Below are 18,878 nucleotides of genomic sequence, written 5' to 3'. Positions count from 1 at the left end.
AGCCGCTCCACGGCATGTGGGATCTTCCCGGACCGGGGCACGAACCCATGTCCCCTGCATCGGCAGGCAGACTCTCAACCACTGCGCCACCAGGGAAGCCCATTCCTTTGTAACTCTTCACACACGGCTCCCTAAAAATGTTGTTTCAATGTGTATTCCAACTTTCCAAGAAGAGGGACAGCCCATGGGTAGGAGCTGGACGTCTACCCATGCCCCACGCCCAGGTAGATCCAAAGTCCAGTATTCTTACCAAGGTTGTAGAGCCAACTCCTAGAACTCTGGAGAAAGCTTTCATTTAAACACCATGTTTTTATAATAATTAAACAACTACAAAGGTGTGAACAATAAAGTGTGTTTATTTAAAAAGAAGACTACAAAATTTGACACAGAGATATAAAAGACTCAGGATTTAAAATTATTAAATACAAAAATGATTGGCTATAAACAATGTAAAAATACATTTCCCAGTCCCCAAACAGAAGTATAGCAATTATAAAATTTTTGTATGTGCATTTCCCTTATCATTTTTAAGAACCATTCTAAACAGCCTATTTGTGTAGAATATAAATTTACCATAAATGTTAATAAATTATTTTACATTTGCGTTAACTGGGTGTGCCCTTTTCTGTAAGTAACAGTATTTTTGGTTTCAAGTTCACCTTGAAATTTTGAAATTTTTATTTACCACAAAGATCTTTTTACTCCTAACTAACTCCTTCTACAATAGAAGACGGAGGCTAATCAGCCATGGGTCCTGTAAAAAACAATGTGAAGAAAGGTTCTAGAGTGACCCAAAATACCAGTGAAGATATTACCTTTCGGTGGCCAGCTAAGAGGTCCATTCAGCGCCAATGAAACAAATGGAAGTGAAACCTCAGAACACGCAGAGCTTAAGTAAGTTCCACGCCAACATGCTGTGGATGTGAGGCCAGCAGAGGACATTCCATCAAACTCAACTGAGCCCAGTGCATGAGTGGGGACCCTGAGGTAGCCCAGATGGTCTGCTCTGAATCCCAGCTGGGTGCAGATGATACTTAAAAGGACAACGGTATAGCTGGATGTGAAATTTGAGAACCTGCCTATCATGAGCTGCTTATCTTTGAACCCAAGACCCAGGCTATTTCTCCTCTCTCAGACAGCACACCTAGTAAAAACAGCATCCAAGATTGGCTTCATTATCTCCCAAGCAGGTAGTGGTGACATCGCCACTAGCACTAGCATCCAAGCTCTGATACAAATGGATAAGGTTCTGAGTCGGTAAGAGCAGAAGCTGTGTCTGGCCACCTGCGTCCGAAAACCATCCACAACACACAATGGGCAGATGAGAAATTTAAAAAGGATGAGGTCATTAAACTGTCTCACTGGAAACATGATTCCACTCTTTCAGACAGAAAACCTACTAGCCCAGGAGACTTTCACCGAAGTACTGAAGGATGTGATTGCATGGGCTCATTGCCTGAGCCCTACAGTCTTGAGTCAAAAAAATCTACCAGGAGGACAAGAAAGGTCTAGTCTGTGAACCACTTGGTCAGAAAGGTCCCGTTTAAATAAAAAATTAAAAAAAAAGGACCCACTTTAAGAAAAGTCTTGCTCAAGGTGCCCTGGCTGGCTGGCTCTAAGACAGACTGCCAGCAACAGACAGTTCTTCCAGATTATCAGAACTGGGTATGAAGTGTCTTCTGAGAATGGTTTCTTACACCATCAACAGTATTAAACTGGGCAGGAATCTCTGGATATTCACTTTCTTAAGAAGGTCTCCTTTGAAGAGAAACCAGAGCAATTCCTATGTGGGAACAAGAACCCTAAAGATCCTGCTCTATACTCTATGCAATTAAAAGGGCCCAAGATTCTGGAGAATCTGCCATCAAGGAAGCCAGAGCCAGAGGCCCAGCTATGCCTGATGAAGTAGTACATGGACCATTCTGATAAGGAGACAGAAAAGGGAGGCTCTCAAATCAAAAATCAAAGATTGAGGTTTCAAAAGAAGGCTGGCTCCAAAGAAAACACTGAACAAAGAAAACACTGAACAGAACCTGCAGAGCTGTATTAACTTCAGTAGAAATAATCATATGGCAAAAGGGAGCAAACAATTTTCTGTCTTCTAGTATGAACTCATCTCTTCAGGCATCTGGAAGTGGTTGAGGCCTACTTTTATAACTACTTTCACTGCACTGTGCAAAAGTGTATCTTATCTTTGGTCCTTAGTCATGATAGCAGTTTCTTCCATTTTTCTATCTTTCTATATAAAGATCTTTTTTTTACTTGATATTGACAACCAAAGTACAGTATAAACATGGGGTTACTGATGCTGTTGCTTTTATGTAAAATATCAGCATCTCCCATACATTTTCTGTTAGGCTATAAAAGGTCTCAGAAAAAGTTTATTATTATCCTAAAATATTACGGTATAATTTTAACTCTGAGTGAGATACAGTAAAGCCTGGGTTTTACATTTTAAGGAAAAAACCTAGACCAACATTTAAAATATTGATCTCTTAAATATACATTAAATTTTATCTAGTCATCAAAAAGCAAAGTTATAGTTAAGCAAATTAATTTAAAAATGAAACCATTTCTAAATGGATAAACTTAATCATGCTGTTTATACAGCTATAAAGCATAATTTGAAAGCTAAGCCTAGTAACAATGACAGAATAATTTATCATCAGTTGAGCTATGTGATTTAAACAAACAATTGCCCTCACCTCCAAACAAAACAAAACAAAACTTCATCTGACACAAGTTTCAACTGTTACCAAAAAAAAAAAAAAATTTTTTTTAAACAAAAAGCCCTCTGGCCCAATTTGTGGTGACTGACACACAGTCCAATCAATACTGATCAAACTGCCTTTCTGCCTTGCGCTCCAAAAGAAGTGGTTTAATAATGACAGACTCTACAAGACCTTCTGCCAGGGCTCAGGCACCATGCAGTGGCGACGTAACACCTGTTCCCCTAGAGTCTCTAAGCATTAAGTGGTTCACTAACAGTAGCCTCAGGTTTTCTTGGCCGGGGCTCCTTACGTTTTTCATAGACCATAATGAAAAAGTCAGACAGGAACACAAAACTTGCTAGAAATCCAAACACCTGAGGAGGGAAAAGGGGGCAAAGATTATATGAGGAATGCTGCAATATACTCTCACATTTCCTACTTGGCTCTGATCGTGTTTAATACAAGCAAGACAATTCATCAATTTATCTTATACACATCATTCTTAACATTAGTGGTTAAAAAAATTTTAAGGTCATCAAAAAATGGAAAGAAGTTACAAAAAAAATCCAGAATAATGGCCATTAGTCAAGGTCTCACAAAATATTAATGTCCTGTCTTGTGTGTGTGTGTATGTGTGAGGTGCCAATCTATGAAGCTAAGGTTAATAGATGAAAAACAAAATCCTACAACATGATACAAAACACCGGATTGTTAGCAGTGGTTTAGACTGACAGATGAGAAGAGCAGGCAGCCATGCCTAGGTAAAAATGGAAAAGGTTATTTGTATCAAAACAGAAATTCTATTTTGAAGATACTTTTAGGTTAAATGGTTCAATTACCTAAAAAATATTTTCCAGCTCACTGTCACACTGTAATGACACAGCAACATGACGCCACTACCTACTACCTCTTCCTTAAATCACTTCCTCATTGTACTCTTCTAACATCTAATCAAACATTCTGAGAATTCTGTCAAGAGACAGAAGACCATGGTGCAAATTTAGCTTCTTCACTAGGAAAACGCTTAAGGAAGGGGGCCAAAGAAGAGCTCTGTAAAAAGAGAAAATCGATGTAGGTTACGGCTAAAGTCCCAATTCTAAGGCTCCATCTCCATGAAGTTTAACATTTTGTTGTCGTTTGCTGCAGTCTCTTGCCCTTCACACCCCATCCCTCCATTCTGCCTCATTTCACTGTAAAGCAAACGGAGCTCCCAATTCATTAATTCACCTGGATGTCCCCAACACAGCCCACCAAAATGTAATTATCAATTCCACCCCTCAAAACCCAAGTCTCTTCTCCACTCTGGAGTCTGTATTTTGGCTTGATGGCATCTGTCCCCTTACTTGACTGGCAAATTTATTTGACACTTTAAAGGCAGATCAGATGTCATCTTGTCTACGAAGACATCTCTGACTGCCTTAGAGAGCTCCAGTCCATAAAGGACCCTCTATGCATATAACCCAAATGATCTTCTAGCTCTTCTGCTCACATCACAATTTTTTAAAAAATGGACTCCCTCACCCATTTCAGTCTATATAATTTTCATAATTTAACTAGTTGCAAAAGGTAATTTCCAGCATATTATAAATACTGAGCTTTTAAACCACCAGTCGCTCTTAAATATACCTAATGAAATCTGAATACTGTAACATTCTGACATACCACCTAATTAAAACACATAAATAAGCTTTTTTTTAATAGCTGGTAATTTTAGGACATGCTTTCTTTCCCCCCACGAACTCAACATTTCCTCAACTTTATTTTACTTCCTCCACAGGATTTTACAGTAATACATTTTTACACTAGAAAGTATTTTACTGATTCACCCTATCATATTCTTCTGCAACAAAAATATGATTACAAACAAATTAAGCATAAGGCTTCTTTTCTCTTCAACTGGTTCATGTATCCATGACTAAATAGTACTTATTGCTAGAATGCATCAAGGTTCGGCATTAATTTTATTGTTTTGTTTTTACACGTGTAAGTACTAAGAAACCGTGTTCACATAAATAGGTAGATATGTTATAGCTATCTAATTCTCTGAACTCCTTTTGAGTTGTTCTATCATAAAAGGCAGTTTTAATGATCTATTAGCTGACAGTTCAATTAATTACAACTTCAGTTTTCTTATGAACAGAGCAATAATTGGAAATCAGCTGACTGGTAAGAGGACTTGTTAACGAGTTGTTAGTTGTTCATGTTCACAGCACTGGCACCAATTAAGTCCATGATCCTTGATTTGCGATTCTGAAGTCCAAAAAGCAACAAAAACTCGAAGTTTCATGATTTACTTGGCTCAAAATTGACACAAGGTAAAACTCTTTACAGTCTTTACCTATCTCTTTTACTGTGAATATTCAGATGCTTCAGAAAAATTAATATGTTGGATTACAAGGTGCTGCCCAGGCCCTCTGAAGGTGTGTAATACAGTATATGCACAGTATTACCTTTCTAAAATGCAGAATATTCTGAATTCTAAAAAACATTTGGTCCCTCAAGGATTTCAGATAAAAACATTTACTTATCTATCTCTTATACTAAGCTGAACTTTGGGGTCATTTCTCCTGTCTATTCTCTACACCTAAAACAGCACATGATATGTAGGTGTGTTTCTGTTGAACCAAAAAGGGGAGAAATATGAGATAATCAAGTCAATTTTACCACTTCCATTAGCAATAAAGTTCATACGTGGCTTCAATGGATTTTTGTTAACAAAACTCAGTCAAATTCTAAAGACAGGTTCTAGGTTTTTTTTGTTTTTTGTTTTTTGTTTTTTTTGCGGAACACGGGCCTCTCACTGTTGTGGCCTCTCCCGTTGCGGAGCACAGGCTCCGGACGCGCAGGCTCAGCGGCCATGGCTCACGGGCCCAGCTGCTCCGCGGCATGTGAGGTCTTCCCAGACCGGGGCACGAACCCATGTCCCCTGCATCGGCAGGCGGACTCTCAACGACTGCGCCACCAGGGAAGCCCAGGTTCTAGGTTTTTAAGGCTATCATATTTATTTGCTTTTAGGCCTCTAATCAAATTACACTAAAAAATAAGTTAAAAGACAAACCACTCTCCCTTATTGTATAACCTGTCAAGTACTTTCCAAATTCCATATTTCTAAGCAAATAAAAATAAGCAAAGATAAAAGGTACTTACAATTGCAGCAAGTTCAGCCGCGGTACTGTCATGTGTCGAAGCGAAAAGGATGGATGCCACCAAAAACACCAATCCTGTTCCCACAGTAATATAAAAATCCTACACATACACATAAAACATAAGGAATACAGCATGGTTAGGGTGGCTGAAAACAAATGTTTTAATTTTTAACTTTTAAAAAACTTCAGTGACTTTTTTTTCTTGACTCAAACTTACATACTTCAACTTCTAACTTTTCAATAAGCCTGGTATTTGATAAATACCCTGTAAAGGACACTATGCACACTCTGGACAGGGCATATTCAGAAAGTACATCACAAGATAATGTTTTAATAAAAATAGTTATCCATTATTACTTATTTGTGGAATCTAAAAAGTAAACAAATGAGTAACAAAGACCCACAGACACAAAGAATAAACTAGTGGTGACCAGTGGGGAAAGGGAAAGGGAAGGGGCAAGATAGGGGAAGGGGATTAAGAAGTACCAACTATCATGTATAAAATAAATAAGCAACAAGGATACATTGTACAGCACAGGAAAATCTAGCCGTTTTTTGGTAACTAACTTTAAATGGAGTATAATCTATAAAAATACTGAATTGCTATGTTGTTCACCTGAAACTAATATGATATTGTAAATTCAATTATATTCTATTACAAATAAATGAAATAAAATAAAAACAGTTCCCCAAAGGTCATGCATGTGTGTGCTTATCTTTTTCTCTAGGATGTATTAATTTTTAAAAAATATTCATTTATTTATTTGGCTGTGCCGGGTCTTAGTTGCAGCACGTGGGATCTTCGTTGCCGCGTGCAGGATCTTTAGTTGCGGCATGTGGGATCTAGTTCCCTGACCAGGGATCGAACCCGGGTCCCCTGCATTGGGAACACGGAGTCTTAGCCACTGGACCACCAGGGAAGTCCCCTCTCTAGGACATATTAAGATCAAAGCCAAAGGATTTATTAAATCCCACATTACTTCCAGCAAAGAACAGCATTTTTCTTCCCTTTCAACATAATCCATGCTAGGATGGCGTCTCTGAGAGTACTTCAGTGCTTTTAAAGCACTTTGGAAAAAGAGAGACTCAAAAGGATCACCCATCATTAACTAAAGACACTTAGGCTTTCTTGGAATAGCATGTTGTTTTCAATTGTGCCAAGGGGGTAATCCAACATGAGCTTGTATGATGAGATTATCTACTACATAAAAGCATCCACATCTCATCATAATGCAGCTTACAGCAATGGAATTCTTCATGGTTTCCAAGTGCTCTCTCAGGCATCACCTCATGAGGTTCGCTCTCAAATGCCAACTGAAAACAGTGCTTGACATACATACTTGATTCAGAGGAGAAACTGGAAAAATGATAGCCACTCCAAAGTGTTTTAAGTCTGATACTTTGAGTTTTCTGAAATGCAATCTCCACTAAACCTAGTATCAGTAAAACTACCCAAAACAGAATTCACTATTTTGTTAGTTCACTTAAGAAATTTCAGAGATTTCCTCTTTGCTTCTAAAAGAGGTGTTTTTCTGCAGCACTTTCTCTTTTTTTCTATTCCTTTGAACTGAATATTATTTAAATCTGTTACATACAAATATAAAACTATTTACTAATATTTGGAGTACACTCAAGGAGGTATTTAAACAAGACAATCATTTTGAGACAGAATAATGCAGTATTCAATAAACATGGGTTCTAGAGCGAGACTACCTGAGCTCACATTCCAGTAATATTACTTCTTAGCTACATGATTGAATTAGTTACCTAACATCTGTGTGCCTTTGTTTCTTCATCTGCAAAATGAGAGTAGTAACAATATCGTATTCATAGGTGATTCTATAGATTAGAGTTAATCCATGGAAAGTGCTCAGGTCAGTGCCAGAAACACAATAAATGTTCCATAAACACTGGCTATTGTTATTCTTGATACAATGGGACCCGCAAGAGCATGGGATAGAAAAGATTCTCTTTCCAAAAAGATTACTGTTCCTCCCTAGACTCCCTAGACACTACCACCACCACACACTCAAAACATTTTCTCTAAAACAGAAAACCCCTTACATAAAGATTTTTTTAATTTAAGTATATTAATAAGCAGACAGTAAAAGTAATTTTTAAACCATTCAAACAAACATGACTTCCTTATGATGTTAGGTGAAAAGTAGAACATACATACTCTACAATTACAACTGTGTTTAAAACTTTCTATAAGACCCAAAAGACATACAGTACAATATTTACAAAAGCTGTTTTAGGATGAAATGACTAATTTTTCTTTTTTTCCTCAGTATTTTAAAATTAGTATTTACTCTAAAATAACTTCTTAAATGCTCAAGTTTGATGTAATAACTGCTTTACATTTTGCTTAGTTTGACCATTATACTAAACTGGAAAATATTTTATTGTTTCTTGTCAAAAAGATCAATGTTCTTAAACACTACAGATGCAGCACTAAAAAACTATAAACATTTCTAAAAATATTTTTATGGAAAGTAGTGCTATTTTGCTGTTGAGATAAGAAATGAAAAAAATATTTTCAATCTTTAATGTTTAAAACATAAATTTACACATTCAAGCTACAAATCAACCAGCTCAGATGCTAGTGAATTTTTCCCTTGTCCAAATCTTATCACATACTGATCTGTAAAAAGGACGACTTTTCAAAGATTAAAAATATAATTAACAAAAGTTCTAAGATATTCTCTGCATCCTCTTCTTAATACGTACTTCATAAAACAAATGGGTTCTGTTGTCATTGCTATACAAAGACTCTTGTGGTGACGATATTTGCCATAATAGCATCTAAAGTTACTAGGGCAGTGGTTCTAGCAGCATTCTGCCTAGGCCACATGATGGACTGCAGAGTGTGAGAGTTTCCTGGGTTCAAATCTGTTTATTTTTACCCTCACTGTGTAACTTCGGACAAGTTACTTAACCACTCTCAACCTAAGTTTCTTCAACAGAAAAATGGAGCATTGAGGTGTGAAGATTCTAAATCACAGCACATAAAGTGCCTGGCACACAGTAAACACTGACAGCAGCTATTATCGGGTAACATAATGGCAACTGTCATATATTGGCCATACCAGGAACTGCACATATGTGTTCATCAAAGGCTTAATGGATTTGATTCAGACTCTGTTTTTCAAAGTTATTTTTTTAGCTGTTTGGTATCAACTTCTTGTTTTTTAACTTTTCAAACGTAAAAGAATCATTATATATATATGTATTTTTTATTAAAGTACAGTTGATTTACAATATTGTGTTAGCTTCAGGTGTACAGCAAAGTGATTCAGTTATATTTTTTCAGATTATATTCATTATAGGTTATTACAAGATATTGAATATTGTTCCCTGTGCTACATAATAAATCCTTTTTGCTTATCTATTTTATGTATAGTAGTTTGTATCTGTTAACCCCACACCCCTAATTTGTCCCCTCCTCCATTCCCTCTCCACTTTGGTAACCATAAGTTTGTTTTCTATGTCTGTTAAGTCTGTTTCTGTTTTGTATGCAGATTCTTTTGTATTATTTTTAAGATTCCACATATAAGTGATATCATATAGTATTTGTCTTTCTCTGACTTACTTCACTAAGTTTAATATTCTCTAGGTCCAGTAACTAACATATTACTGCAAATGGCAATATTTCATGCTTAAAGAATTAAAAGAAGGGAATAGGAGCTCCAGTCAAAACAGCAGAGTAGAAGGACGTGGAACTCACCTCCTCCCACAAATACACCAAAAATACCCCCACAAATGGAACAGTTCTCACAGAACACCTACTGAACACCAGCAAGAAGACCTCAAACACCTGAAAGGACAGGAAAAATCTCCATGTGACCAGGTAGGACGAAAGGGAAAAAAAAAAAGGGAAAGAAGGACGGGATCTGCGGCCATGGGAGGGAGCTGGAAAAAGGAAAGGTTCCCGCACCCTGGGATGCCCCCTCACTGGCAGGGAGATCAACCAGGACAGAAAGGGAGCTTCAGAGGCACAGAGGAGAGTGCAACAACCGGTCTGTGGGAGGCAGAACAAACAGAGACTTGCACAGAGAGCCGTGCCACCGCCCTGCGCATCCCAGCCTGAGACGCACATCTGCTGGTACGGACAGGGGCTGGGTGCTGAAACTCAGGGTTTAGAGGACAGAACAGGGAGAGGGCTCTGTTGGCTGTGTGGAAACAGCCTGAAGGGGCTGGAATGTGGTGTGGTCGCAACTGGGGATGTTTGCGGAAGAAGCCCAGGCCTGTCACAGAAGTGAAGCGCCATCGTTAAGTGGCGTACGAGGAGGCAATGGAGGCCGCCATAGCAGCCTCTTTCTCACGTGCCAGCCCCCACCTCGGCAGGCTCCAGGCGAGCACACCCCAGCCACCGCCTTGGGGGCTCCTGCCTTGACAGGCTCCGGCAAACCAGCTGCTGCCTTGGCAGGCTCCGGGCGTAAACGCCAGTAGGTTGCCCACACACAGAGGCAGAGCTGAAACCACAGCTGGACCCCAGCAGCCACGCAACTTAGGAGGTAGGGCTGAAATCTCTCCCTGCAGCTGTGCAAGCCACAGACTTACACCTCCGCTGCCAGCCGTGTAAAGTCAGCACATCCTGGGACAACCTGCAGCACATCCAAGGGACAACAGGTCCTCCCATGGCTGGGACAGATGTGGCCTTAGCAGCTGTGGGCTTTGTGGGCACATGCATGTGGGGACTGGGCTGGGCCAGGGTCTGAGCTGCCTCCATAGCCCCCACAGCGGGTCCAGGTGCACAACTACTGTAGTCCTGGAACCTGACTTCAGTGGATCTGCACTGGTGGCCGCACTGGTGGCCTTGTGAAAACAGGGCCAGAGGGACACCAGGGCTGACTGATGGCATTCCCAAGGTTGAGACAGGGGCAAGGGCAGTGCCAACAACAGTGTACTTTGTGAGCCCGCACAACAGGTGACAGGTGAGCACACTCACTTGTGAACAGCTCTAGCAGATAAATAGTGGCTCCTCTCCCAATGGGAGCACGCCAATCCCACCTACCTTGCACCATCACTCAGAAATGCATCTGGGGGCTTCTACTACAACAACTAGGGAACAAACCCAGCCCCTGATAGAGCAGTGAAAACCACAGAGCAAGGAGGAGGCCCCACTCAATATGCAGTGCAGGTTCTGGTCACCACAACACCAGTCACACCTCCTAGCAAGGGGATAAACAACAGCCAGCATACACCGAGGAAAGAGGTGGCAGGCATCCAAGCTAAAAACAGCCCTCGCACCAAAAAATATCACACCCACAAAGGCTACACAGGAACACTCTCACATAAAAACAGCCCTCCAAACCACAGTAGATAATTGTTTGTCCTCAACTCATAAACCAAGAGAAATATAAGTAAAATGAAAAAGCAAAGGAACCACTCCCAATTAAAAGATCAAGAGAATTCCCCAAAAGAACAAACAACAAAACAGACCTCTTCAGTCTAATAGACAGTAAGTTCAAAAACGAGATAATGGGGCTTCCCTGGTGGCGCAGTGGTTGAGAGTCCACCTGCCAATGCAGGGGACACGGGTTCGTGCCCCGGTCTGGGAGGATCCCACATGCCACGGAGCGGCTGGGCCCGTGAGCCATGGCCGCTGAGCCTGCGCGTCCGGAGCCTGTGCTCCGCAACGGAAGAGGCCACAGCAGTGAGAGGCCTGCGTACTGGAAAAAAAAAAAAAAAAAAAAGGAGATAATGAAAACACTGAAGAAGTTAAGGAGTATTGATAGAAATGCAGATTACTATAAAAAGAAACTAGAAACTATAAAAAAGAAACCAAGAAAAATTAGAGAACTCATTCACTGAGATGAAAGTTGAGCTAAAGGCAATGAATAGTAGAACGAATAATGCAGAAGAACAAATGACCTGGAAGATAGAATAATGGAAATCACCCAAACAGAACAGCAGACAGAAAGGCAAATGAAAAAAAAATGAAAGCAACATAAGAGACCTGTGGGATAATACAAAGCATGCCAATCTACGCATAACTGGGATCCTAGAAGGAGAAGAAAGAGAAAAGGGAATTGAAGATGCGATGGCTGAAAACTTCCCAAACCTAAAGAAGATAACAGATACCCCAGTACAGGAAGCACAGAGGGTCCAAAACAAGATAAACCCAAACAGATCTACACCAAGACATATATTTCTACAGAAATGTTGCAGGCCAGGGACTTCCCTGGTGGTCCAATGGTAAAGAATCTGCCTTCCAATGCAGGGGACACAGGTTCAATCCCCGGTCGGGGAACTAAGATCCCACATGCTATGCGGCAGCTAAGCCCATGCACCACAACTACTGAGCCCATGCACCTCAACTAGAGAGAGAAAACTCAACACACCACAACTAGAGAGAAGCCCATGCACTGCAACGAAGAGCCCACACGCTACAACAAAAGATCCTGCATGCCGCAGTGAAGATCCCATGTGCCACAACGAAGACCCAATGTAGCTCCCCCGCCCCCCCCCAAAAAAGGTGCCTATGGAAAAAAAACATGTTGCAGGCCAGAAGGGAGTGGCAAGATACATTCAAAGTCCTGAGAGGGAAAAATCTGCAATCTAGGATACTCTACCAGCAAGATTATCATTTAGAATAGAAGGAGAGATAAAGAATTTCTCAGACAAGCAAAAACTAAAAGAATACAGTAATACCAAACCCATCCTAAGGGAAATATTGAAAGGTCTTCTCTAAATAGAAAAGAAGAATCTATAGAAAAGAGAAAATCCTAATCAGAAAGTAAATCACTTAAGTAAGCTCATATACAGATTTTAAAAAAAAATGAAAAATTTCTGTGGGGGCTTCCCTGGTGGTACAGTGGTTGAGAGTCCGCCTGCCGACGCAGGGGACATGGGTTTGTGCCCCGGTCCGGGAAGATCCCACATGCCACGGAGCGGCTGGGCCTGTGAGCCATGGCCACTGGGCCTGCGCGTCCGGAGCCTGTGCTTCGCAACGGGAGAGGCCACAACAGTGAGAGGCCCACGTACAGAAAAAAAAAAAAAAAAAAATGTCTGTGGAAGTGATGATAACCACAATGAACAGCAAAAGGAAGAACATGAAGATGTAAAAGAAGACATCAAAATCATCAAATGTGGGGGAGGAGAGGAAGAAAATGTAATTTTTTTTCCCTAGAATGTGTTCAAACCCATATGAGTACCAGTCTAAAGCAAGTGGGAAGGGTTAATATACTTGAAAAACAGGGCAACCACAAATCAAAAACACACAATAGGTTCACAAACACCAAAAAGAAGAGAACATAAGCATAATACCAAAGAAAGTCTTCAAACCACAAAAGGAAAAACAAAAAGGGACAAAGAAGAAATATAAAATCAACGGGAAAACAAGGTTTAAAATGGCAGTAAATATGTATCTATCAACAATTACTTTAAATGTCAATGGACTAAATGCTCCAATCAAAAGACACAGAGTGGCAGACTGGATGAAACAAGAGACTACCTACACTATGCTGCCTACAAGAGACCAACTTAAGGGACTTCCCTGGTGGCGCAGTGGTTAAGAATCCGCCTGCCAATGCAGGAGACCCGGATTCGAGCCCTGGTCCGGGAAGATCCCAGATGCCACGGAGCAACTAAGCCTGTGCGCCACAACTACTGAGCCTACGCTCTAGAGCCTGCAAGCCACAACTACTGAGCCTGTGTGCCACAACAACTGAAGCCCATGTGCCTAGAGCCTGTGCTCTGCAACCAAAGAAGCCACTGCAACGAGAAGCCCACGAACCGCAACAAAGAGAAGCCCCCGCTTGCCGAAACTAGAGAAAGCCCGTGCACAGCAACGAAGACCCAACGCAGCCAAAAATAAATAAATAAATAATTAAAAATAAAGACCCACTTTAGGGCAAAGGCCACATATAGATTTAGAGTGAGGAGTTGGAAAAAGATGTTTCATGCAAATGAAAACGACAAGTGGGGGTTGCAATACTCACATCAGACAAAATAGACTTTAAAACAAAGGCTATAAAGAAAGATAAAGAACACTATATAATAACAGGATCACACAAGGAGAGGATATTACACTTGTCAACATGTATGTACCCAATATAGGAGCACCCCAATACATTAAAGAAACACACACATAAAAGGAGAAACTGACAGGAGTACAGTAATAGTAGATTTTAACACCCCACTCACAACAATGGACAGATCTTCTACACAGAAAATCAATAAGGCAACAGAGATCCTAAGTGATACAATAGAACAGTTAGACTTAGTTGGTATTTTCAGGACATTACACCCCCAAAAAGCAGAATACACATTCTTTTCAAGCACACATGGAACGTTCTCTAGGACTGACCACATACTAGGGCACAAAACAAACCTCAACAAATTTAAGGGTATAGGAATTATTTCAAGCATCGTTTCTGACCACAACAGCATGAAACCAGAAATCAACAACAGAAAAACAAGAAAAAAAACAATTACATGGAGACTAAACAACATGTTCCTAAAATAACCAATGGGTCAATGGTGAAAGCAAAGAAGAAATTTAAAAATACCTTGAGGCAAATGACAATGAAAACACAACCATACAAAATCTATGGGGAAATTCCCCAGTGGTCCAGTGATTAGGACTCCATGCTCTCACTGCTGAGGGTCCGGGTTCAATCCCTGATCAGGGAAGTAAGATCCCACAAGTCATGTAGCGCAGCCAAAAAAGATAAACAAAATCTATGGGATGCAATAAAAACAGTTCTTAGAAGGAAGTTCATAGTGACACAGGCCTTCTTTAAGAAACAAGAAAAATCTCAAGTAACTAACCCACCACCTAAAATAATCAGAAAAAGAAGAACAAACAAAACCTAAAGTCAGCAGAAGAAAGGAGATAATAATGATCAGAGAGGAGATAAATAAAATAGAGATTAAAAAAATAGAAAAAAAATCAATAAAACCAAGAGCTGGTTCTTTGAAAGGGTAAACAGAATTGACAAGCCTCTGGCCAGGTGCACCAAGAAGAAAAGAGACAAGACCCAAATAAGCAAAATAAGAAATGAAAGGGGAAAAATCACAACTGATACTGCAGAAATACAAAAAAAACTGTAAGAGAATACTATGAACAATTATATGCCAACATATTTGACAATCTAGAAGAAATGGACAACTTTCTAGAAACATACAGCCCACCAAAATTGAATCAAGAAGAAATAATTTGAACAGACCAATCACTAGAAGTGAAACAGAATCTATAGTAAAAAAAAAAAAAAAAAAAAGCAAAAAAACTCCCTACAGGGACTTCCCTGGCTGTCCAGTGGTTAAGACTCCACGCTTCCAATGCAAGGGGCAAGAGCTTGATCCCTGGTCAGGGAACTAAGATCCCATATGCTGCATGGTGTGATCAAAAAACTAAAACCAGGGCTTCCCTGGTGGCACAGTGGTTGAGAGTCCGCCTGCCGATGCAGGGGACACGGGTTCATGCCCCAGTCTGGCAAGATCCCACATGCCGCCGAGCGGCTGGGCCCGTGAGCGATGGCCGCTGAGCCTGTGCATCCAGAGCCTGTGCTCCGCAGTGGGAGAGGCCACAACAGTGAGAGCCCCGCGTACCGCAAAAATAAAACTAAAAAAACCAAAACTCCCTACAAACAAAAGTCCAGGACCAGATGACTTCACAGGCAAATTCTACCAAACATACAAAGAAGAACTTCTACCAATTCTTCTCAAACTCTTCCAAAAGACTGAAGATGAGGGAACACTCCCAAAGACATTCTATGAAGCCACCATCACTCTGATACCAAAATCAAACAAAGATACCAAGAAAGAAAATTACAAGCCAATATCTTTGACAAATATAGAGGCAAAAATTATCAACAATATAGTAGCAAACTGAATCCAACAACACATAAAAAAGATCATACACCATGACCAAGTGGGATTCATCCCAAGTTCACAAGGATGGTTCAACATACGCGTATCAATGTAATACACATTAACAAAAGTCAAAAACATATGGTCAGGCTTCCCTGGTGGCGCATTGGTTAAGAATCCGCCTGCCAACGCAGGGGACACGGGTTCAAGCCCTGGTCCAGGAAGATCCCACATGCCACAGGGCAACTAAGCCCGTGTGCCACAACTACTGGGCCTGTGCTCTAGAGCCCGCGAGTCACAACTACTGAAACACACGTGCCTAGAGCCTGTGCTCCACAACAAGAGAAGCCACCGCAATGAGAAGCCCGTGCACCACAACTAAGAGTAGCCCCCGCTCACTGCAACTAGAGAAAGCCTGCGTGCAGCAGGCTTTATAATATAGCCAAAGATAAATAAAATAAATAAATTTTAAAAAAGAGAAAAATAACATGATCATCTCAATAGATGAGAAAAAGCATCTGACAAAATTCAACATCCATTCATGATAAAAACTCTTGCCAAAGTGGGTATACAGGAATATATCTCAACATAATGAAAGCTGTTTATGACAAACCCACAGCCAATATAATACCCAACAGTGAAAAGCTGAAAGTCTTCCTGCTAAAATCTGGAACAAGGATGCCCACTCTCACCACTTCTATTCAACACAGTATTGGGAAGTCCTAGCCACAGCAATCAGGCAAGAAAAAGAAATAAAAGGTATCCAAATTGGAAGGAAAGAGGTAAAATTTTCACTATATATAGATGACATGATACAAAACATAGAAAACCCTAAGGATTCCACACAAAAACTACTAGATCTAATACATGAATTCAGCAAGTAGCAAGATACAAGATTAATATTTAGAAAACAGTTGCATTTCTTTACACTAACAATGAAATATCAGACAGGGAATGTAAAAAAAACAATACCTTTTAGAACAGCACCACCACTACCACCACCAACAAAAAACCCCTAGGAATAAACCTGACTAAGGAAGTGACAGACTCACATGCTGAGAACTATAAAGCATTAATAAAGGGAATTAAAGAGGATTCAAGGAAATGGAAAGATATCCCATGCTCTTGGATTGGGAGAAAACTGTTAAAATGGACATGCTACCCAAAGCAATCTACAGATTTCATGCAACTGCTATAAAATTATCCATGACATTTTTCACAGAACTAGGACAAATAATCCTAAAATTTATATGAAACCATAAAAGACCCAGAATTGCCAAAGCAATCCTTAGGAAAAAGAACAAAGCAGGAGGTATAATCCTCAGAGACTTCAGACAATACTACAAAGCTACAATAATCAAAACAGCATGGTTGGGCTTCCCTGGTGGTGCAGTGGTTAAGAGTCTGCCTGCCCGTGCAGGGGACATGGGTTCAAGCCCTGGTCTGGGAAGATCCCACATGCCACGGAGCAACTCAGCCTGTGGGCCACAACTACTGAGCCTGCGCTCTAGAGCCCATGAGCCAAAACTACTGAGCCAATGTGCCACAACTACTGAAGCCCATGCGCCTAGAGCCCGTGCTCTGCAACAAGAGAAGCCACCACAATGAGAAGCCCGCGCACCACAACGAAGAGTAGCCCCCACTCACAGCAACCAGAGAAAGCCTGCACACAGCAATTAAGACCCAACGCAGCCAAAAATAAATAAATAAATAAATAAATAAATTTATTTAAAAAAAAAAAAACAGCATGGTTTTGGCCCAAAAACATATGGATCAATGGAACAGAGTGGAGAGCCCAGAAATAAACCCAAACACCTATGGACAATTAATCTTCAACCAAGGAGGCACGAATATACAATGGGGAAAAGACACTCTCTTTAGCAAGTGGTATTGGAAAAGTTGGACAGCCACGTGCAAATCAATGAAGTTAGAACACACCATCACACCATACACAAAAATAAATTCAAAATGGCTTAAAGACTTAAATATGAGACATGACACCATAAAACTCCTGGAACATAGACAAAACATTCCGACATAAGTCGTACCAATCATACCAGTCACCCAAGGCAATAGAAATAAAAGCAAAAATAAATGGGACCTAATCAAACTTAAAAAGCTTTTGTAAAGCAAAGGAAACCATAAACAAAACAAAAAGACTACCTATGGACTGGGAGAAAATATTTGCAAATGATGCGACTGACAAGGGCTTAATTTCCAAAATATACAAACAGCTCAAACAACTCAATAACAAAAAAAAGCCCAATTAAAAAATGGTCAGAAGACCTAAATAGACATTTCTGCAAAAAAGATATACAGATGGCCAATAGGCACAAGAAAACATGCTCATCATCGCTAATTATTAGAGAAATGCAAATTGAAACTACAATGAGGTACACCACCTCACATTGGTCAAAACAGCCATCATTAAAAAGTCTACAAATAATAAATGTTGGAGAAGGTGTGGAGAAAAGGGAACCCTCTTACACCGCTGGTGGGAATGTAAATTGGTATAGCCACTATGGAAAACAGTATGGAGGCTCCTCAAAAAACTAAAAATAGTTACCATATGATCCAGCAATTCCACTCCTGGGAATATACCCAGACAAAACTGTAATTCAGAAATATACATGCACCCCAATATTCACAGCAGCACTATTTCCAATAGCCAAGACATGGAAACTACCTAAATGTCCATCAACAAATGACTGGATAAAGAAAATGTGGTGTATATATATATACGTGAGTGTGTGCGTGTATACACACACACATACATACACACAATGGAATATTACTCAGCCATAAAAAATAAAATCACACCATTTGCAGCAACATAGTCTGATGATCTCTAGGTCCATCTAAGTGAAGTAGGTTAGACAGAGAAAGACAAATACCATATGATATCACTTATATGTGGAATGTAAAATACAACACAAATGAACTTATTTACTAAACAAACAGACTCGTGGACTTAGAGAACAGACTTGTGGTTGCCAAAGGGGAGGGAGGGTGGGAAAGGGAAGGATTGAGAGTTTGGGATTAGCGGATGCAAACTAGTATATACAGGATGGATAAACAACAAGGCCCTACTGTGTAGCACAGGGAACTATACTCAGTATCTGTGATAAACCATAGTGAAAAAGGATATATATATGTATAACTGAATCACTCTGCTGTACAGCAGAAATTAACACAACACTGT

At 40.1% G+C, this 18,878-nt stretch overlaps 1 protein-coding gene across 1 annotated transcript in view; it reads right to left on the bottom strand.

Moving 5' to 3' along the window:
- Positions 1-338: 338 nt before the first annotated feature.
- Positions 339-18,878, bottom strand: part of CMTM6 (CKLF like MARVEL transmembrane domain containing 6) — a 45,494-nt gene continuing 26,954 nt past the window's right edge. The window contains exons 3-4 of the mRNA XM_082637561.1: positions 5,859-5,957; positions 339-3,085 (exon numbers count right to left, since the gene is read on the bottom strand). Coding sequence (XP_082493687.1) covers positions 2,963-3,085; positions 5,859-5,957 — 222 coding nt within the window. The 3' untranslated portion in view covers positions 339-2,962. The remainder of the gene's footprint in view (positions 3,086-5,858; positions 5,958-18,878) is intronic.

This window comes from Mesoplodon mirus, assembly GCF_964341445.2.
Source record: "Mesoplodon mirus genome assembly, chromosome: 12".
Classification (NCBI taxonomy): Eukaryota; Metazoa; Chordata; class Mammalia; order Artiodactyla; family Ziphiidae; genus Mesoplodon; species Mesoplodon mirus.
This window is presented reverse-complemented; position numbering and strand designations above follow the sequence as displayed.